Source organism: Mustela putorius, unplaced genomic scaffold (genome assembly GCF_011764305.1).
Source record: "Mustela putorius furo isolate JIRA1106 unplaced genomic scaffold, ASM1176430v1.1 tig00000992_pilon_pilon_pilon, whole genome shotgun sequence".
Taxonomy (NCBI): Eukaryota; Metazoa; Chordata; class Mammalia; order Carnivora; family Mustelidae; genus Mustela; species Mustela putorius.
This window is the reverse complement of record NW_025421526.1, coordinates 4149040-4171875: the sequence shown is the minus strand read 5'-3', so window position 1 is coordinate 4171875 and position 22836 is coordinate 4149040. Positions and strand designations below refer to the sequence as shown.

At 43.1% G+C, this 22836-nt stretch overlaps 1 protein-coding gene across 3 annotated transcripts in view; it reads right to left on the bottom strand.

Annotated features, from left to right (window-relative positions):
• MYO1B (myosin IB) overlaps positions 1-22836 on the bottom strand; it is a 176631-nt gene that overhangs the window by 10804 nt on the left and 142991 nt on the right. Inside the window, exons 16-26 of one of the 3 annotated variants that reach the window (XM_045086522.1) lie at positions 20734-20934; positions 19138-19364; positions 16524-16724; positions 14932-15025; positions 13950-14099; positions 10924-10992; positions 9142-9228; positions 8768-8854; positions 6873-6959; positions 3593-3667; positions 1963-2097 (exon numbers count right to left, since the gene is read on the bottom strand). In XM_045086522.1, coding sequence (XP_044942457.1) covers positions 1963-2097; positions 3593-3667; positions 6873-6959; positions 8768-8854; positions 9142-9228; positions 10924-10992; positions 13950-14099; positions 14932-15025; positions 16524-16724; positions 19138-19364; positions 20734-20934 — 1413 coding nt within the window. The remainder of the gene's footprint in view (positions 1-1962; positions 2098-3592; positions 3668-6872; positions 6960-8767; positions 8855-9141; positions 9229-10923; positions 10993-13949; positions 14100-14931; positions 15026-16523; positions 16725-19137; positions 19365-20733; positions 20935-22836) is intronic. The other 2 variants (XM_045086523.1, XM_045086524.1) reach the window with 2 other exon arrangements.

Genomic DNA, 22836 nt, shown 5'->3' with positions numbered 1-22836 from the left:
GTGAGAAATGAAAAGGGGGGAAAAAGATAATCACTTATAGAAATAAATCTCTACTCAGTCTTAGATACACTAAGTCCACTCAACAGCATCAAGAACAAGACGAAATGTGACAAATGTGTACGAATGCCCATTTAAAAAACCAAGAGCATTTTTCCTTTCTGGATTTTAGAAGGTCAATCTTGGAAAATGTCTTAAAAACTGTTGTTTGTACTGTGGGACTCGGTATGTTTCTTCCAAACACACAAGGGCCTTGCTGCACAGGTCCTGCTGGGAGAACTGGTCCTCCCACTGCGACGTCCACGCCCCTAATCCTTCAGTCCTCAGGCTGTCACACTCTTTCACAGACTCACAGTATGAACGACACTGTACATCACAACTCACTGCACACATTTACACACACACACACACACGGACAGCGGATTTAAAAGCTTCCCAAGATAAGACTTTCAGCATGTCCTGTACCCCATTATTTTCTATCCTACTGCATTTCAGTTTAAAAACCTGGCCAGTAATCCATGAAATTGATGTCATGACTCACAAATATGCTACAACCATTGGTTGGAAAAATCCTTCTCCGAATCCCCCATTATCTTCCTACAGGGTGGACATGGGACCCGAGAAATCTCCCCTCCACCTGGATCCCGAGTTAGCACTGGAGGGACACAGGGGTGGCTAGAGGGGCAGGGCAAGGTTTTTTGGACGAACTCAAAGAAATCCAGTTACAAATGTAGTTGAGAACCAATAACATGATCCTATAAAGGAACGCCAGCATTGCTGCCCACCGTCTCAGGAATGAACACATCACTCTCATTCCCCGCCCTCAATGCCAGGGAGGTATAGGCAAGATTCAGGGGCTGGGAGAGAGCAGGGAGCAGAAGCAGAGCAGACCCCTGGCACTATAGGCTCCCCACCATTATTTCTGAAAACGGTTCCACCGTCAGACTCAAAAGGGGAGATGAGCACAGAGACATTGGTGAATCGCACCAAACGACTCACTAAGTGAGGGGATGGAAGCGAGAATCTAGTTCCACATGTTGAGCTATACTAGTACACTAGTACTAGTATAGTACAATAGTACACTAATCGTGATAACGTCCCTCTGCATAGGTCATTCTGGTAAGGGTCAGGCCTACGGTGGCCAGCAGGAAAGAGCTTGCTGGAAGATACATCCATCAATCATTCACTTTCTAAATAGCAGTCCTTCAATCAACGATTACATCATATCTAGTACTCGTACATGTTTAGCATTCAATATATGAACTGACTGAATTATTACAATAAAGTCAACATCTACACAAGTATCCTGTGTACTCACGCTGGGCAACACCTAAATACAATGTGATGTTTTCATCAAATTAAGGAAGCTAAAATATTAGGCACTACCAAATAGATTTTCAACTTTCCTTTAATTCAGGTCGAGCGAAACCTGAACTTCTTGAATGTGTCGTGAGGCACTCTGAAGCCTTTTCCAGTGCATCACCAGGTGTGCACGTCCTCATGTGTACGTGTGTACATGTGTACATGTGCAACAGAGCTCAGACAGTGAACTCCTAGAACCTGCAGGAATTCACTACCTTGTGCGAAAATGTTCGGACTTTATTGTCTCTACCTCTGGCAGTATTCTTTCAGGTTAACATGAAAAACAGAAACAAATCGAAACAAAACAAAAGCCTGAACTCCTTGAAAGCAGCGGGAATGTGGAATGAAGCCATGCACTCTCCCTTCCAGCCAGGGATGCTAGGAGACATTCCCGGGAACCGCCGGCCGCTCTCGAATTCTCATGAAAAGCGACGTACATAGTGCATGATGCAAAAGTACCAAAGCCCTCAGGTACAGCTCCTCGAGGCTAGAGGAAGAATAGCTTAAAATTTGCTTTTACCTAACACTTCTCAAACACTCAAAATATGATAAGGAGTCTCTGGAAAAAAAAAACCTAACAAGGCTTTTTTTTTTTTTTTTTACCCTCCACAAGTGGAAAATCCTTTTAAGCTCCTTGTGAGTAGAATCCAAGAATAGGTAAGGTCTTGGCGGCCAGTTCTTGTCTATTGGAGATAAGGAAGGCATCTTATTTTTCATCTCCAAGAAGTATTTTTGCACCTATGGTGGGTTTGAGGAAAAAAAAAATGCTAGATGAGTAAAATATGCCTGAAAAGACACTGTTTTACATAAACTGGGATCAAACAGACCAGTCTGTAGTGGAATTTAGCATGTTTTAGTTGATAAAATGTTGTAACTCCTCTGGAAAATCTCTTTTTTACTGTCTTCGCTGGGAAAATCAAAGCTCCAAGGTGGTTAGGAGAAAAGAAGAATGCTAACAGTAATACTAACTTTAACATTAACATGAATACTTAAGCCAACTAACACTAGAAAGCACCAGCCACGAGTGGCTGCTATTTAAATCATAAGTAATTAAAACTCCAGTTCATCCGTCATGTTCGTTACATTTCACGTTAGCCACACATGGCTAGAGTCCCCTGTCTGGTACCACGAGGACAGAGAACATCTTCATCACTGCAGAAAGTTCTACTGGGCAGCACACTGCTCTAGACTACCGGAGATGGGCCAGGCGCTGTCCGAGCTTTCATTTTACATTTACGTTACATTTCATTTCGCTCCATTCTACAGATGACAAAAGGAGGCTCACAGAAGTCATGCGCTCACGTCCCAGACCTGTATGTGGCAGAGCGAGCTGGCTCCAGGTCTGCACTCTCGGGAATGCTGGAACCCGCCGGGCTGCCAGGGCTGAACCCTCGGAGACAGAGGAGAACGCTGGCACAGCCTGGCTCTCCTCCACCCTCCGCCCCCGCCTCGTCTGCCACCCCCGGCCTGCAGCAGCTCCCGGCGCCTCAGCAGGACAAGATGCTGGCATTCCCCTCAAACCCCTATGTTGAAATCCTCACCCTCAACGGGACAGTAAGAGGAAATGGGACCTCGGGGAGGAAATCAGGTTATAAAGTCACAAGGGGTGGTGCTCCCGGGATTTAGTGCCCTTTTCAAGCAGACCCGGGAAAGTGCTTGCTTCTCTTGGTCTCCTCCAGTGAGGTAACCAGGAAAAGGCCCTCACCAGAACCAGACCGTGCTGGCACTCTGACCCTGGGCTGCCCAGTCTCCACAACTGTGAGAAATAAGTGTTTACTGTTTAAGTTCCCCGATCTGTGGTATTTTCATTACAGTAGCTAGAACTGAGACCCCTGACTTGCTTGGGTTCACCTTCCCCAGACTATGTTCTGTCAGAGAAGAAGAACATGAAAACAGAATGGCAGAGGGGGAGGGAGAGGGACAAGCAGACTCCCCGCTGAGCAGAGAGCCCAATGAAGGGTCTCGATTCCACAACTCTTAAAACCATGACCTGAGCTGAAGTCAGATGCTGAACAATTTATTAATTATTTTATTGATCAGATGTGGGCCACTGATAACTTTCTGACACAATTCTACCTGAATTTGGGAGGGAAATGATAAAAAAGTCACAATCTCTCAGTGTCACACACAGCGAGGATTTAATTGTTAGCAAACAAGTCACTTATTCCTGAGGTGATGCTATTAACTAATTAATCCAATAATGCTAATTAGCTAATAGAAAGTGTAAACTTACAATTCTCTGAAGCGTAAATTCATAAATTTTCTTTCCAGCATTGGCTCTGAAGAATTTCCTGTACTCCCTGCGCACCTTTAGAAAGAAGCAGTGAAATACAGAGGTTAATGCCCATACAAAGACGTACCTCTATTAAAAATGAAAAACAGGCAGAAGGAGTAAAATCTCTACGTGATTTTCTGGATATAGTCAAATAACTGAAACACACTGAGACAGTGGATTTTAAATCAGAGAAAAAGAAATTAAGAGATTCTAAGTGATAATACCAGAATGTTTTGATGTTTTAAATTCTCTCATCTAGTTTTTAAAGAGCCTGATGATTTGACAAGAAATGCTCTACAAGCTGCAAACTCATCACAAATCAAAATACATTTCATAAAAAAAATTATCTAAGGTCATTTTCACTGCAGATTGCTCTTAAAAGGTAAAACAATGCCTGAAGAACTCTACTGCAGTTTCCAAAAGCTCTGCTTAGTCCTGTCTTCCGTATTGCACACTGAGAATTAAATGTGCCAAAAATAAAAATTTGAAAAACGGCTTATGAACCCATTATCTTCCACTTAATTGCATTAATTTTTCTCTAATCTCTGCTCCTGCCCAAGTTTCCACTAAGCACTGTCACAGCATACGGCACATCAGATGACGGTTTAAGTTTCCCTATTTGCTCCTTGCTACGCTGTCGTATTCACTTGGCTTACTAACGTCCAACGAATAAAATAACTAGGTGAGGTGTTTACCAAATAAATGAGTGATATAGTTAAGTCTTGAAACTAGAGGAAAATATTTAAAATATTTATTACTATCCAGCTGTAAATGAGAACATTAGATTTTGGCAAAACATTAGCCTATTTGAGTAATTCAGACATTATGTACCTTTGGCTTTTGTCTTTCATTTTCTGGGTTTAATTGCACATGTTCAAAATATTTCTACATTAGGGGCTATAACCTAGCCACCTACTAACCAAATTCAGTTTGTAGAGAAATGTTTTATATGCTAATTTTTAAATTAAGAACGTGACACAGGAATTCAGACTGCAAAATTTCCTAAGCTCTAGCAACAGTGAGCCCGTTCCTACATAACAAGGCCTACATGGACCACAGGAGCTGTCGCTGCCTTTACGAGACAGGCCTGCTCCAAACTGCTCGAGGCCCCATCATTCCACATCCAGGTGGATACCTGTCCTCTGCGGCTTCCCTCACCTCCACAGCCTCCCTAGAACTTCGGGGCAGGTGAGCGCCAGACCCGTTCTCTACACTTGTGGATCACTAAGGTCTAACATGTTTCTGATCACCATGTAGGCAGTTCTTCTTTTGTTCTGACTCCAGGTTACTGGTTATCCAGTTTTTCTTTCAGCCAGGGAGCTGCTAGATTCAGAACCGTTTCACATCTCAGACTAATGAAGTTAGAAGGGACAAGGAGAAGAAAACTGAAAGCTATTAACTGGCTCCAGAAATTTTAATAGCGTAGGAAAGCAGAGCAGTTAGAGAGAGATTCCATGTGAACACATCCACAGAGATATGGTGGAAGTCCTACAACGTTTAGCTGAATGTCAGTGTAAATGAGTTCACTGTAAACATGCTTTCTGATATTCACAGGAATGTTTCTCCTGAAGTATTCTCTGGAATCATGGCTATATACAGAGAAAGGCCTGGTGACGCCGTGCCGGCATACGGAGTCGGTTCCCCTCGTGGGCTCTGGCAGGCCGGAAAGGATCCACTGAGCTGTATCGATTCCACAGGAACTTAACGACTTAAAAACAAAACTACTACTCTTATCAACATCATTCTTTAAAAAAAAAAAAAAAACACAAAATGATTATATTCTTGGACTTGAAAGAAGTTCCATCTTATTTCATAACAACGGTAACATATTAAAATAGTTCTGTTTTATGGGAAACTGGTGGAAAAAAAGAGTTACCTCTAGAGGAAGCCCAGTTACCTCCAACTCAAACCTATAATTCACCTACACACTGAATCTGATGTACAGGTTGCTAACAGAGACCCCTAATATAAAAGTATTTCTGAAGCTGCTGTGTGCAATTAGTTAAACCCAGAAAACTAAAGATGAGTGTGGTGTTGCTGGTAGAAATCATTACACAGAATAAAAATCCTGACTCAATGTTTTGTTCCTTCTTTTTATGAAAATCAGAATGCAAATTAGAACAAATGAATAAAACGGGAAATAAGATCCTTTAAAAAAAGTAGTTAGAACTTGTTCACAATTCTTGAAATAGAACACCTTACATTCTTCTTAATTACTTTAAAAATTATTTGATGAGTATTCGGTATCATCAGAAAGATTAATTTACGAAGAGTTTATAGGCTCAACTTCTAGGGGAAAACGCAGATTATTCAAAAGCAGAATGTACAGATCCTGCTAATGCTGTTTAGATTTGGAGCCAATGGTTTCCTGGACGGCATTTCCATCTGAGAAGATGAATTGTTTTATTATTACAGAAAAAATAATAAAGAGGAATAGTGTCAAAAAGGGGCCTAATTATCCCCCAAGACAACAGGGATGGCGCCCCATGGCAATGAGTTACTGAATACAAGGAAGATACAATCTTTATGTACACTGCCTCAGAGCTGCTCTGAGTTTTCTGGGGCTCGGGTTGTATTTACTCAGGGTTTTCTGGGGCTCGGTTGTATTTACTTACATGCACTCTCTGAAATGAACCCTGCCCTTAATTAAATGGCATTTGAACCTGAAGTTCTCTTTAACCTGAATGACCCACTGCCAGTCTTATTTGTCTGAATCCATACTTCTATGCAGAATCCTTTGGGTTCTACCCTGAACGATGAGAACGGCAGTCGCTTTGCAGAAAGCTCTGCGCCAGGAGCCGTCACTGGAGCAGAACAGGCGGACAGGGGCCAACAGAGCCTGAGATCCCCCAGATGGCCACTGCAGGCCGTGGGTCAGCTTTCAGCTCCACTACTGTAACTGTGTCTCTTGCATTAAAAACAAAACAAAACAAAAGAACAAACTTCATCCTCATAAAGAGAACATTAAACAGAACTTGGATAACAAAGTGTCTTCTTAGATAAAATACGCTACAGGGCTAATTATGACTTTAAACCGATTGTTTAAAGAAATAAGCCACAATAAAATCAGCAAATATTAGTGCACAGGTTTGTTCTCAAAAAGAAACGCAATTAGGCAAGATGACATTGTAAAAGACTGTGCAGACCGTAAGCAAGCATATCGATTGTTCTCTTGGGGTTAGTAAGTGCTAGGCTTCATGGAGTTCACCGCGGGCAGAGAGAAGGGGTGGGGAAGTACCTTCAGTCCAAGCCAGTAAGCCCAAATGACAGCGACTGCATGCTTACGCCTAGCCTCCTCCTTCAAGCGTTTCAACTCCCTTCGAGCCTAGAACGTTTTAGATGGTAAATAAAAGAGAGAGCCCAATGCAGACAGCACAAATGACCAGAAAAAGACACCCTACCCAACAGAAGAGCCAATTTATGAATGAGGATTTCAGAATAATAGAGGAATTGGGCATAATCATTTAAACCCAAAGAACCAGCACAAGGCCAGTGTAGTCCTTTGACTTTTTAGTGCACGGAGTCTCTGTCCCAGAGGAAGGCGATCTATGTGGTACCCAAGGTTAGCTCACTTCTGCCTCCTACTTCCATTTTTCCCCTTCCTCCTTCCCTGTTCTCTCTCTTCTTCTCCCACTTCCCTTCCTCTCTTTCCCTTCTCCAAGCCTTCAAACTGTGAGTGGCAGCTCATGCCTTCAGCAGATTTCCCTCTGCTGCCAGCGCACGGGGCTGAGGAGCTAGGAATTTCTGTGTTCATTCATTCGGATGTATAAAAAGACAGCTCTTGCGAACAACTGGTTGGAAAATGGAAGGAAGATGGGTTGTTTTCTCTGAAGTTCAAACAAAAAAATAAAACTCAAAATCCTTTCCTGTTAGAAAATCCGATGTAGCCCTGATCGAAATTCAGTGTGAGCTCGAGGCCCCAAACAGTGAAATACACGGACGATAAAAGTGAAACGACTTCTAGGTCTAAAAAATCAATCTTAGGGGAGAGTCAGACTGGGGTGTTTTACTGTAAAAGATGAAACAAGCAGTGATTTTTCATTACACGGTAGTACTGACTGGGAAATGAGCTCAGGCAGCGGGGAAAGCCCAGGGATGACTGTCGAAGCCTCCCTCTGCCTCTCCTAGGACACTTCCCTCCACTTCCTAAAGGAACTTGTCTGTTCTGCACAGATTTTTCAAGGGAAAACACAAATGAACAAGTCTGGTGAGTGCTTTGGGCAAATCAGAATCTTTATACAGGCAAACACGGACTTTTCTCATTTTTCTCATAAGATGGGCTTCTAATGCTGACAAGGTACATTTAAAAACATAGGACTCTATTGATATTTATGTTTCTAACTGGAATACACATTTTTAGCAGGGATGACCTTTGATTTTCTAAGTAACAAAAACATCTCAAAGCCTCGTCCCTTGGGGTATGTGAAATGTTCACAGAGCCCACGACTCTGCCTGGGGATTAGTGAGGGTATTTCAGGAGGCCTTTGTTTCTGAACACAAACAGCTGATGCTGAAATTCCTGGGATTCTTTGGGGGCAATTACAGCTAGCTTTGCATGAACACAGCTTTCTGTTAAATCACAAGTGATCATTCTTTCCACATACAACATTTCGCTTATAATAATCAATGGCTGCCTACGACACAATTTCATTCACGGATTAATATGTTTTAAGGCATGCAGTAAAGGCGGTCCTATTATCATCGTGTTGCGAAAGACCAACTGAAGCCCAGGCCTGAATATTCCCAACATGCTCCCCCACCCCCTACCAAACAAAAACAACTCAGGGAAACTGTCCCTGTACGTTGTGGGGTTGGAGGGAGGGAAGGGGACGAGAAAAAAACAAAACTAAACATGCATGTTACTTGAGAGTTATTCTGTGTGTGTGTGTTTTATTTTTTTTAAAGAGCAGCTACACTAGTGCCTCATTAGCAAATCATTAGTCTTGCTGGCCTAGACATGCTTAGGGACCCTTGCGGGCAGCACGGACACACCCGCATCCAGGTGTATTAGATCCGGCCGCTGGGACATGCACCAGGGCGAGCCCGTTAGCTGGAGTCGTTCGGCCCGACAGGCTAGAGATCCGACCTAGGGCGGATTCTGGGACGGAGGAACAGGATGTGCGAGTCAAGTACCTTAGATCCAAGCCAGTAAGCCCAAATCACTGCAATAGCATGTTTATTCCTAGCCTCCTCCTTCAGCCGGCTCAGTTCCCTTCGCGCCTGTGATGCATTTGGAAAGGAGTTACAGAACAGTTTAAGGCAAGAAAGGTTACTGCTGGTTCCCAAAGGGGAAGGCGGAAGAAAGACACCGGCCACCATCGGTCACCGTCACGCAGTTAACGCGAAAGCATGTGCCGCCACCCCACACCACAACGTCAGAGAGACAGACAGGAGAAGGCGTGCTCAGTAGCTCAAGCCAGTGAAGCATTTCCGGCCCCCGAGAGAGGGTCCGCGGCCCTGCTCGCTCCTCCCGACCCACTGCCTTCCCGGGGCGGCGTGCGGCCCACCTGGGTGCCGTGCCAGTAGGCCGCGATGGTGGTGACCGCCTCCTCGCAGCGCTTGCGGTGCTTCAGCTCCCGCAGGATCTTCCGGGCCTAAGGGGAGGAAGCCCCGGGAAGACAGAGTTAACAACAGCAATTCCCTAGTCACTGGGAACAATACCTCAAGAGCCAGTCATCGCGTCCGTTCTCAAGTGAAAACTCTAGAGCTGAAAGAGAGGAAGAGGAGAAACTCAGTGACCGGGCCTCCCTGGATGCGGAGAAGGCAGTAAACGAAGACGTCCTCGCGCTCGACGGCAGGGCCCCCGCTCACACCGAGACGGCGGCTCCTGCGCCTTGACGGTGACAGGAAGAAAACGCGAGCACAAGCAGCAGAAGTCCGCACGCCGGATGGAGGGAACGGATCTCAGAACGGGGTCTGAGATCTCCAGTGAGCCATCAAAATCCATCCATCATTTTATTATTGCTCTGTAGACGGCAACTGTAACTTGTGTTTTTTATTCAAAAGAGATGTTCAAAATCTTGCTAAAATAATCTCACTGGTCCAAAACCCATGGCTTCTTCCTAGCAGTTGCCAGAAACGGACTTTGTGGGGGCTGGAGAGAACGTGGTTTGGAGGTGGACTCTGAAAGTCTCAAGTCTCTAGTCATGGCCCCAAGGGGTCACAGAAGAACTGGTGGGAGGAACTTCCCTTCCTCTGAGCACTTGGATTTGTATTTTGGCATTTGCTGTGGGACAACTACCAAAGTGTCCCACAGGCCTCCACAAAGGTCAGCAGATGCTACGGAGTCCTGGCCCAGGGCTCTAACCTCTGAAGGGGCTCTGGGCCTGGGAACCACCTTAGAACAGGCCCTCTGGACCCAGCTCACTCCACGGAATCTCCCAACAGGAAAGTGGTCAGGACAGGCCGTGGAGTATCTTTGACCTAGAGCAGGGGTCAGTCAACTTTCTGTAGAAAGCCAGATGGTCAGTGTTTCTGGCTTCACAGGTTTTATTCTCTATCACAACTATTCAATTCTGATGTTACAGTGCTAAAGCAGCCACCCATGAGATGTAAATAAATAAGCAACGTTTTGTAACAATAAAACTTTATTTTATGAACTTTGTATTTATATTTGTATATGTATTTATACGAAATTTGTACCCCATATAATTTTTAACAAGTCATGAAATGATTCTTTTTTTGCTATTGTTTTAAACAATGCCAATGTTTTAAAAATATAGAAGCCATTCTTTGCACAAAAACAGGCATAGGCTTGATTTGGTCCAAGGGCTGCAGTTTGCTGACCTCTGAACCAAGCTTGCAGGAAGGACCTGGAACTAGGTGATGGGTGCACTGTGCTCCCCATTAGAATGGCCAGGGCTCAGGATGTTTTGATCATTATGGGGCAGTCCACAAGACGGTCACCAGGAAGTTACGGAAGGAGCGGGCTGGGGGTGCTGAGGTCCGGCAGGACACACAGGTGCAGAGGCAAGAGGGTGAGCGACATCCCTCCGGGCTACACTTCCCTTGCAAACAGGGGCAAGAGGATACCAAAATCATGTACAGTATTATTTCAAGGACTTCCTGCTCAGAGAACAAAGCTCTTGAAAAGAGAGCCGGTTGGAAGGACGCAGCCAAGACATGGTCACAAGGGCCCCCGTGTCGCCCATAATATTTATTCTTTCTATCTGTTTACAGGGCAGGCAGGAGACGAGGAGTTCTCCCCTGCAGGGTGACCTTGAAGACATCATCCTTTGTGAAGAACCTGAAAACCCCAAATAAACAAGGCCCACTTCTCTTAAACTTACCTTCCAACCGCGGATATAAGACTGAATTACCAAGGTAGAACTCTTGATCTGTTGATACCTCTTTTGTTGCTGTGGGATAAAGGGGAAAGATATTAGCAGCTCTATGTACATATCTGTAATACACACACCTGCAAGGACTTGCTCACTTAGTGCAATTAACCCTTGATCTCCATGTTTCTTCTGGGAACCAATATGTAAAGAAATCCAAATATCAAATGACCCAAAATAATTACAGTTAATCCAGAGAACGCTGTAAGGATGCTACATGTAATTCAGTGATCATCACTTTAATGGAACTGTGAAAACAGAAATGTGATTCCGACCCCGCCCCTGCACTCAGGGACGTGCTGTGGACACCAGTCAGCAACGTGAAAGAGAACGTCTCCTGGGAGAGTCGAGTGAGCCCCAACCAGGTTCAGGTACAGCCACGGCTGCCTCGGGTGGAGGGGCACAGCAAACCCAGCGAGCCTCCAGCAGGAAGGCCTCAGATCAAATGCTGGCATGGCAGTCTTAGTGCCTGCGGGCCCTTTTTACTTCTAGGGCTGATGCCTCAGAGAGTGGAGGCCACTGCAATCCCACTGCTAGAAACATGAGCTTTGCCTATATTTCATGCGGAATAGTCACTGGCACGTGGGCATCTGGGGCAAAATTTCACAGCTTTACGATGTACTGATGTCATCCTGTGCCTCTTTCACTTTGGAAATGGCGGGGGGGAGACATGCCCTGTATTTGGGAAGCTCAGAGGACACAGGGTGATCTTAACACATGAGCAGCAAAGCAAGAGAATGCCAGAGAAAAAGACCTTGGACAAGTCACCACCTTCTCTGGGTCTCCATTTCCTCATCTGTCAAATGAGGAGCTGGAAAACCTCCCAGATTCCTCATGGAGGAATACTCCGTGTTGCAGAACAAACTACACCCACCATCTCTGACCATCACTTCTGACATCTACTTAGTACCTCACTGTTCTCTTCTGAAATTCCTAAATGGCTTGAAAATAACTCTATCTCACTTTAAAACTCATCTCATAAAAAAACACAAACAAACAAAAAACTCATCTCATAGACGCATTAAACAGAAAATGGATTTTAAAATAATCAACAAATGGTGAAAATAGGCATGGAGAAGATGTTTGAGTTATCTGGTTGAGGAAAAATACTGAGTCTAATCCCTGGCTTGGATAACATGCAGCTAACTGGTGGAGGTATTTAGCTCAAATTCTGAAGCAGATGTAATAAAATTAATATTTTCTCTGAAAGTTAGGCTATCATTTGTTTTTATTCTTCAAATCAATAGTCCTCGTAGCTCTCACCACTCTGATTTAATGATACGTTAACGTGGTGGCTCTTTTCATCGTCTGGAGATCCAACAGCTCCAGACAGGGAGGAAAGGTGCTGATGGCACCTACTCTTGGCCTGTTGCCTTGTCGGTTTCTTTTCAGCCTTCTGATGAAATGCCCCCTTCCCGAGGCCTTCCCTGACCATGCTGCCTAAATTTATATCCTAACTCCCTGCTCCTCTTTATCTCAGTAGTCTTGTTTCCTTCCTAGCACTGACTACAACCTGCAATTGTTCTGATTATTTACTTGTTTACACCCATATTGTGCCTCACTAGAGAGCAGCCCTAGGTCAGGAATGAGGCTGTTTTGCTCATGGTGCTCTCCCTAGAGCCCCACAGAGCAGGTATTGCAAAAACATTGGTAGGATTCAAGATACAGAGGAATTCACTACACTTCCAAACTTGGATTTTCTTAATGATCTCAAAATGAATGATAAAAAGGGTCCTTGAGGACTGGCGATTTCTCGATCCCCCTTTCTCTGGCAAATACAAAATAGAGCATTATGAATCTGCAGAAATGCCATTCTGGCACACAATGTGCCATTGTTATGTGCACAGAAGTGAACCCACCACAGCCCAGGGTGGTGACAACTGTCCTCTGTGCCTCTGCAGAACACAAGGAATGCATCTACCATGGTGCTGGACAGGTTCATACGACCATACCCATGCTAGTGGTCGTACCCATTCAACTAGAGGAAGCAATTTTAAAGAAACTCTCTTAAAGATCAAGCAATTTTTTTCCTTTGGCTTAATCATTTAAGTAGCTCCTTAATTCCTCAAACTTGGACATATAATGCTAAGATGTACGACACGAGACTAGGTCAGCAACACTATGTCCTGGTTATACACTGCCTCCTAGTAAGACATTTCTGTAGGAGAAAAACAGAAAACCCTAAGGGAGATCTGACAGCAAATTCCATTCGTCTTCCAACTCACTCTCTAGAGCAAATGTGTAGAATGAGAAAACATTTGGGATTAGTGTTTTTATCTCTAAAATTCATTTGTGAGAACACAGCCTTGGTTGAAGCCAGCCTTAAGGCAAACCTCCAGGCCTCCATCAAACATGTACTCTTTCAGTGAGACATCTATAATCAAGTGAGAAAGAAAATCCCCAAAAGAAATTCCACGTCCATTAAGTAAACACACTTAATTTTTGAGTCTTTCCCCTACTTAGTATGCTAGCTTTCTGAGGACTAAAGGAAACCCAACTCTCTCACCAAACCCAGAATTCTACTCAAACGTGGCATCAGTTTTCTGGAATGAAGCCATTTTCAGTGCGGCTACAATACATGGAGAACGGCCAATTATTCTAGAAGAGTGACCCTACCGTCTGAAGAGAGTTAAATGACACTGCCCCTTCCAATCTGATGAGCAATTTCAAGATTCCAGTCTCCCACGACAGGTAACTGTAGCAGTGGAAGGCAGCGTCGTGACACACTAAACCCGAGCTTTCAAGTTGTCCTGGTGCAAACCTCATCTCTGCCACTTAGTGGCTGTGTGAGCACGCTCAAGTTCCTTAACGACTCATGCCTCAGTTCCCGTGTCTTTAACAAGCGCCACAAGAGCACTTGTTCCATGAGGTTGCTGGGGAAACTGAATACGTAAATATGACACATATAGTTAAGTACATAACAAACATTTGCAAATGAGCATCATTATTACAGATTTTAAAAGGTCGGAGGCTCTTACCGCGTATCTCCTGTACCAGGCGGCTATCACGATTTGGCTTTTTCTCATTAGCAGGAAGTGTGTGCGGCATTTCCACCCCCGATAAATTTTCTGAATGAGAGTGGCCAAGTCCTCAAGACGCTGCTTCCTCAGGTCTTCTAGTTTGAATAACTAATAAGAAACGATAGATGGATGTATCAAAAGTCTACCAAAACTTCATGACATGCATGAAAGACATCCCCAGGAGGAAAAAAGTCATGATGCTAAGTTAGGCACACTGAGAAAAAAGATGAGTAATTGTCTTAATTACAGATGAAAGTAACAATAACCCTAAGAAGATGGATTTTGACGAAATCATACAAGATCCACTATTTACAACAGGATGACACAGAATTTATGACAAATCACAGAAGGGCTGCACTGGAAGCCCGCAATTCCCTTCCCACTCTCATGGGGATACAACTACTGAGGGCACGGAGATGCTGACAATGCTTCTCTCTTGAATAATTCATTTTCCAGAGTCTTCAAATTTCCAAATTACCAAAGACACTGCTGCGTTAATTATACTTCATGCCAGTCTATATTCATTTATGAGAAACATTCCCTTGGAGTTCCTACGTAGAACTTTAAGTGCCCTTAAAAATGTTTTCAATAGGAATGTTTACATGTACTTTGAATAGGGCTGTGTTTCCCAAAATTACTGCATAATTCAGCTATAATAAATATAGACTGAGCTTACCCCCAATTCCTATGAATTAGGGAGATTATATCACCATTCCTTTAATAGTGTTGTACAATCTATCGGTTCAAAGACTCTGATGTTTCATAAAAAATACACACGTTCTTCTCCTGTCCCCTACTCTCTCATCCTCCTGGATGTCTGCAGAAAGAACAAGAATGTGCTCTCCTGGCTGCATCTTGGGTGACATAATGAAGTTAAATATCCTATAAGGACTTGCCTATATGATTAAAAGTTCAGAGGCTCAAGCTTTTGGTTACATACTGTTCTTGGGTTCCGGATGAATATCTTTGATCTACCAAAGGAATATTCTTCCACAGGAATCTCTAATTCATTAAACAGAACCTCCACACCAGCCCTATAAAAATAAATAAAAACAGTGAGCTTTCTGAGTTACAAAAAGAGGTTATCTTTAATCATGGTATTGGGTTCTCAGCAGCATGAAAAATAGCTTGATTTCCAAGCTCCTTCAGTAGGCAGGCTTTTGTCAAAGATTCTTCAGACTGAACTCCACAAATTAAACCAAATCCAGTAACGCTAAAAGAATAAATTTGGGTTCAGAACTATGTAGTCTAAGAAAATATGGTATTAAAGCCAGTATCTTGATTTCATTAGCAGAGGCAATCTTTGTATCAAATATACCCATGACAAAGCACCAACCAGAACCAAGAGGGGTACAAGAAATTCACATCCATTTTGAACCCACTCAGTTAATTCTTGAAAATATTTTTAATATTGTGCTCGTGCCTCACAGTACAGGCAGAGCCCAAGAGATAATGCTAAAGGCCAGATCAACAGGGTGTGATGAAGCAGAGGCCATATGTGATGGGAGCAAGGCCTGAACTGGGCTCGGACTTCTCCAACCTGGACCCCCTTTCAACACCAATCTTTAGCCAAACTTCAACCCACCAATTTATGGACTAGGTGCCAGGCAGGTAGTGAAGACATGTTCTCTGTATTATATGGTAAATACGGACTATAATACCCTGGCAATTAGCAGCGGGAACGGCACCCAGATCTGACATTATCTGGGTATTGAACTGTGCATCAGAGACCGTATCAGATATCTGGAGTTCATCTCCTTGTAATACAGGCTGAGTGTCTAACACTATCAATGCTCCCCTTCCAGGACAGGTCCAGTGAGAATGTGAAGGCAACAGCAAGACGGTGAGAACAAATCCCTAGTTCCTGCAAAGGCCTGTAAAACAGACATGCTGGCCTTCCTGTGCTCGTCAGGAGAGCCTCTACCACTTGCAGAGAAGGGCCAGCTTCTCGGACTGGTGAGAGCGGAACCGGACAGCCAAAGGCTGCCTTGTCTTCTGCAGCAGCCCTCCAGTGGCATGCGCGTTCTCTCTGCATGTGCAGAGCTCACAGGGGCGGCTCCACGCGCAGGCCCTGCAGCGTCCCGCGCTCTAGCTGGGACTAGATGGCAGAGTACGATTCGGGGAAGATGGGCCGAAAGCGGCCGGATCCGGACTCTGCCCGATTCTCCAGTCCAGCCTTATCAGCAGTAACGCGGGCTCTGAGTCCTCCCTGCTCCTGCATCTGTTTCTTTAGCTGGCGCAGACCCAGGCAAAGAACAACACCCACACCCCCACTCGCGGTCAGTCTTTAAAATCTTTAAAAGTCCAAGTTACAAATGTGGATCTGATAAGCCCTGTTGGGAACTTACAATCGAGGCCTCTATAATCAATCAAGCATTAGCACAAAATGATACCCTGATGGAAGAGTGCCCAGCACAGAGGATGCATCCGACTTGTAGAGAATTCTGTTCTACTAACAGCATGTGAGGAAAATAGCATGGGAGCTGCATGCTTTAAAACTTCATTATTAAATGTGATCAGTGAACTTCTTACCTTGCTGGTCCTTTCCAGTGAGGCCACGTTTGTTTACAAAGCATTTTGTATCTTTCTAGGCAGGGTTCATAGGCCTGCCTGAAGGCGTAGCCTGCCCTTCTCACTCGGACGTTCTCCAAAAGACCCAGGTACCTGATCTGATGACATACCAGAGCCTCGCTGAAGATGTGCGCTGCTTTTTTATCATTTGGTTTGATGCACCTAAAAAATTAGAGATTTTAGGTTTTCAACTCTGTCTCTTGTGGATAGATCTCTGTTTCACAAAGTAGAGTATATAATTATTTTGTAATAATTATTCTTCTTGGGACACCTAGTCACATCTTTTGAAATTATTTTAAACCATTTTACAGAAACCTGAAAATGAATATGACACACGTGTCAGTTAAGAAAGAATATACTAATACATCCAATAAAAACATGGATGAATATCACTGACATTTTGTTGTCTGAAGTAAGTCTGACATAAAAGTACGTATTTTTAAATTCCATTTATATGAAGTTCAAGAAAAACCTATGGTTAGAAATTGGTATGGTTGTTGCCTCTGGGGAGAGGTACACCTGGGACAGAGAAGGGGCACAAAGGAACCTTCGGGGATGATGGAAATGCTTTATATCTTGGTCTGGATGGGGCTGCGCGCACATACACAAAACTTCAATAAGCTGTACAAAATTAAGATTCATATACTTGGCTGTACTGTACGAAATAACTCAATGAAACTATTAAAGACACTGCTGTCTCCCGACTGCCCCGTATCTCCCTCCTTTCCACCAGGACGGTTTGCTGCCCAAGGAATGACATTTCCTAGCCTCCTTGGCAAATAGGTGTGGCCATGTGATCAGAAGTCTGGCCACTAGGATCACAACAGAATTAATATATGGCACTTCTCAGTGTGTCCCTTAAAAAGAAGGGACTTGTACTCCCCTTGTTCTTCTCCTACTAACTGCTGGCTGGTAATGTAGAGCCACACTAGAAAGCCATCCTTGACAATATGGATGAGGGGAAAACCTGGGAACCACAGAGCCACAAAACAGGAGAAGATGCTGGATGGGCCCTGAAGCCCTTGTACTTAGAAGTTACATAAGAAATAGGTAAGTCTTGTGGAAACCATTGTTATGCCTGGATCTTAGGGGTGCAATCTCTGTATCTTAATTAATACACTGTTAAACATTTATGGTTAAATCTGCCTACCTACAAGTATTAAATAAATCCTACACACATGTAATATGTGAACAATTAAGTCTTACCTAGTTTGCCTGGTGTTTTTATGGTTCTCCTTTTACATTTACAGAAATAATGCCTACCCTTTGGCTTAAAAATAGACAGCTGGATCAGTGGGTCAGCCTAGTGAGTTGAGACCTGGACACTTACACATGTGTCCAACTGATTTTCAATAAAGGCATCAAGATAACTGAATAAAAAAAAGATCTTTTTTCTTTTCAATATATGGTGCCAGAGCAACAGGGTATCTACATGGAAAAATACGGACCTTAATATGAAATCTGAAACTACAAAGACTTTAGAAAAAAATACAATATATTCACAAGGGGAATGAAGGAACATTCTGAGGTGATAGAATGTTCCTTAGTTGACCAGCGCTGGTGGTTGTCAAGTGAATAAAATGGTGAAAAAATAACTGAGCTGCTCACCTAGGATCTACACATATCACATCATATAAATTGTTATTAAATGAAAACTTTTATTAAAAGTCCACTTAATTGAGAATAACAAAAGCAACTGACCACAGAAAGTTTCCTGGGTTTTTTTTTTTTTTCCTTTTTTGAAGGTAGGATCTTTACCTACTGTATGTTCCAACCTGACTGCAATCAAACCAGGGGGTTTTGACTGTTTATATTCATTACTAATATAAATATTAAGTGAACAAACCACAAAATAATGTTCTTCCCATAAGGCTCCTCACAACTGTATTTCCAAAGACAGTTATGGAAGGGATGTGTGGGTGTGTGCGTGCTATAGGAAACCTGACCTGTTAGACACACACCCCCCGTTATCTAGTTCACCAAATACACACACTGAAAACTCCAATCCTCATTGGTCTTTACTGAATCTTGAGATCTAAGGTACCTGGAAACAGGGAAAAAAGACCAGATGCTTCTGAAGGAATTCTTTCTGTTGCTTTGAAAAATTTTAGATTATTTTGGGAGTCCCTCCTTTCTCCAAATCTGTAAAGTCTCACAGGGAAGAAAGATGTATTATCTAACACCAAAGTTGTAACTAAAGCCCCACTTGCTTTAATGCTGTACTCTAAGTTGATGTAACAAGATGAGTCCTATAGAAGAGTTTTCTGCAAAACCTTTACCAGAAAAATGCTTATGTTCCTGAACATGGCAGAAACAAAGATAGAAAAAGTGAAAACCCCTATGTGCCAACAATGCAATTTCACACACCCACTCTGTTTTAAAATTCCTTGCTTGAAGGCGTGGGAGGGGCACTGGAGTATTTTTAAGCAAACCCAAGAGACCACATTACCCAATGGGAAGAACTTGGGTTATTCTCCATGGGGGCTATACTCAGATTTAGGCCAACAGGGAAATGGTCTTCCTTGAACGGACCTTCCCAATGAATCTGTCAAAGAATTTCATGCGCCAGAAATACCTAATGTAGTTGGGGTTCTTGGTCTGGAGGTTTTTCATCAGTGTGGCCACAGACGCCTTGAACTGAGAGCCTGCTGTGGGAGGCCTTTTCAGGTTGATCTTGGCAGGGTTCCCTTCAGGAAACAAAGACTTGATGAGGGTGTGGCCAGCCTTCCACATGGCTTGGGACAGGTCTCGATAGAGAAGATCATTGTTCTTGTCAACAAATCCTTCCACCTGGTACAGCACCTGTGAGCAGCACACGAAACAGCTGATGCATCACACAACCCTGGATATGGTCCGCGACGATCCACAATGCAGCCTCTTCTTTCTCCATCAGGCCACCCCCCAACCCCGCACAGCAGTCACACTCCTAATACGGAATTAGTCTCCAAGTTTAAATTCCATCTGCCTAAATCACAGAAGAGTTCAAAATAAATTCTATTATGCTTCAGGATTTGCAAGAATAAACTCCAAAAATACTATCATAACATTTTCAAAGGATTTTAGGCTTTTTTGGTGTTGGAGCACATTTTTGAGGTTTTACTTTTCTTTCTTTCTTTTCTTTTTTTTTTTAGTTCACAGGTACCAATTCTAGTCTGCTGAAAAGAAGACAGAAGAAAAGAGATGGCACTGATATTTTCAGACACCATAAGCGGGCAGATAAACTGACCAGAAAAAGTATCTTTTAATAACATAAGCTAAGGAAAAAAATATAGAAGTACCAAGTTTCAACTTTTTGAAATTAACAGAAATTCAGATATTATATACTTAATTTTTACTAAATATATAATTAAGAATGTCTTTCTCTTTGGCATTTGCAACCTTACGTAAAAGAAAGGAGGCATTAACCTCAACTGATACTCTTTGACGACTCTAAAAATCAAGCTATAGTCAAAACTGGTTTTATCTTTATAGATCTCAGGTGACATAAAATTAATCTCCTCAAATATTAAGCAAATTACTAAGTTTTTTTTTAAAAGTAGGTATTTTCCCCACTGTTGTTCCAAAATCTCAATCTAAGAATTCAGTTTTTGCTAAGTGATCTGTGCTTGTAAAACCTTACTGTCAGTCTTTAGTGACTCCTAATTTTTACTAGCAAATCTCCTTTTATTTGTGCCAACAGATCTATTTTTATAGGATAACGGAGAGCCTGGAAACAATAAAATTGATTTTTTTTTTTTAAGATTTTATTTATTTATTTGACAGAGAGAAATCACAAGTAGATGGAGAGGCAGGCAGAGAGAGAGAGAGAGGAGGAAGCAGGCTCCCTGCCAAGCAGAGAGCCCGATGCGGGACTCGATCCCAGGACCCTGAGATCATGACCTGAGCCGAAGGCAGCGGCTTAACCCACTGAGCCACCCAGGCGCCCCACAATAAAATTGATTTTTAAGATACATTCTCACTCTTTCATTAAGTGCACTGGGTTTCCCTTTCAGCTCTCAGGTAGGATTAAGCTCAGAGTGGTCCAGATTCTATTTCTATTGGACAATTACTGATTCTGTGATTTTGGCAACTCATCCTCACAAGTTGGCCCTGGTCCAAAGGCCACCCCTGAGGCACGGCCTCCTCAAGGGCAGGACTGCAGCCCCACTGGGTGCCCGCGGCTCCCCCGCACCTTGCCAGCGTAGTGCTGAATTCTGAAACAGCTGTGGGGCAGGGATGTGTCGTTGAGAAACCTGGAGCTCTTGCTCATCCTGCTCTCAAAGTGCTGGTGGGTGGCGCAGACTTGGTTGAGCTTCTCCAAGAAGGTCTCGTCGGTGACCGTGCCAGGCCTCAGGCACTCCTCATCCAGCATGGCCAGGATCCCGTTTGTGTTCTGAGAGAAAGGAAGTACAAAGGGTTTCCTTCCTTCCTCACCGTATTGTTTAAATAATTATTCCTAATTACACTGTCAAACACAATTAACTTAGTCACCAGAAAATTCTGCTCAGTTACAACAAAAAGCAGAGAATCAAAACCAGTCACAAAAAGCCACAAAAGCCAACCCCCTTCCGCGGTCCCAGGTATGCGTGCCTGCTGGGGGGAGGAGGGGTCACTGTCAGTCTCCCTCCCCAACTCGGCCCCCACAGAACGGGACTTGGAAGTCACCTCAGCTACCTCGGCGGGCTGATGACTGAAATTCACATTGTTCAAAAAAGGCATATCAGACCTCATATTCCAAATACACTCAAACCCAAATCTAAACGTCAGAAACCAAAGGTGACAATGCAATGTCTATGACATGTGGTCATAAATCACAAAGCACAGTCTTCTAAAGCCATTACTGGATTCATAGCTTGAGAAGGAAATTGGGTTCAGATGTTTTCAGATTGTTCCTGTAATCAAAATACAGTTTATATTTTCTAGTGTTAAAAAAAAAAAAATGTGATTCGGAATCACGGCGATCGAGCTGTTTCAAGAATATCTGTTTAGAATAAAATTCTTCCACATAAAATTTCGAAACGAATGTTGAACACAAGTGAGAATCATATTTATCCCAAGAGCAGTCAGCCCAGCTAAACTGAATCAAAAATCCGGAATCTTCTACTTTGCTAAATTAAGCCTGCTGTTCCCCGATGGCCCCTATGGGGCCCATACGTCTCCATTCCAAAGAAAACAATCCACTCTACCCACCACCAACCCCACCCACTTCCACCAGGCCAAAGCTCCCGGTTCCTTTCCCCTTCTCCTCACAAGGCCGTGACATCCTCTGACCAGCATTTGCTCATTCCACACAAAACCCCAGGGGAAGTGTGGACTCAGGAATCAAGTGTGTTCACAAGAGCCCCAGAGTAAACATCATTGTTAGGTAACGTTGGAAGGAAACACTTCCTTTATGTACCCAGGCTCCCGTGAACCTGAGTTTCTTCAGTCATGTATGCAAGGGGATTTGGGGCTGAGATCATCTAGTTAAATGGAGTGTATTACCATGGTTCTCTCTGTTTTTCCTTCTTGAAAGGAAACAATTAAGTTCAATGTTATATTTATGAAGGAAAAAGAAGTCGGGACTTCTGAAAGTTAAAGTTCTCACAGCAAATTACTTTAGTCATAAACTACAAGGAAAAAATTTTCAGTAAATTCACTGATTTTTTCCTGCATATTAGATTAGAGTTTTGAATTGCTTTAGGTGGAATGTTAGCATTCACTTTCCAACATTGTTCAAATATTTCAAAACAAAGTTTATTTATTAATAGAAAAACAGTCACACTTCAGAATATTCGATCTAATGTTCTATTTAACTCCAGGTGCAGTTTCAGGAATATATTAAGAACTGAGGGAAGAGACACCAGCTGCTTACATCATGTCCGAAGGGTCTTGTTACAGATGAACAGAAAGTGACGTGCGGGACACGTAGGGCCTGTGATTCTATTTCAGCACTAACGAACACTACCACTGACAGCTAAAAAGACTGTAGGACAATAAAGTCTACTCATTGTTTAAAATAAGTTTCAATAACTTTGATATCAAAGCCAAAAGTGTGAGTAATCTTAAACATTAAAAAAGGGTTTCCAGGTTTTCACATACAAATCAATCTTCCTGCAACCAATTCAATTTATAATAAGCTACAGACTACTATGTAAAAACAAAATATTTAGTACCCTTTTGGAATCTAAGATTTATCTAGTAATTTATCATACTTTAAGCCTTTTCACATATATACAGATGTAGCTAGTCACCTGGAAATTCCCATGGCCCTTAGCCACCTGCAAAGTCACACACACACACACACACACACACA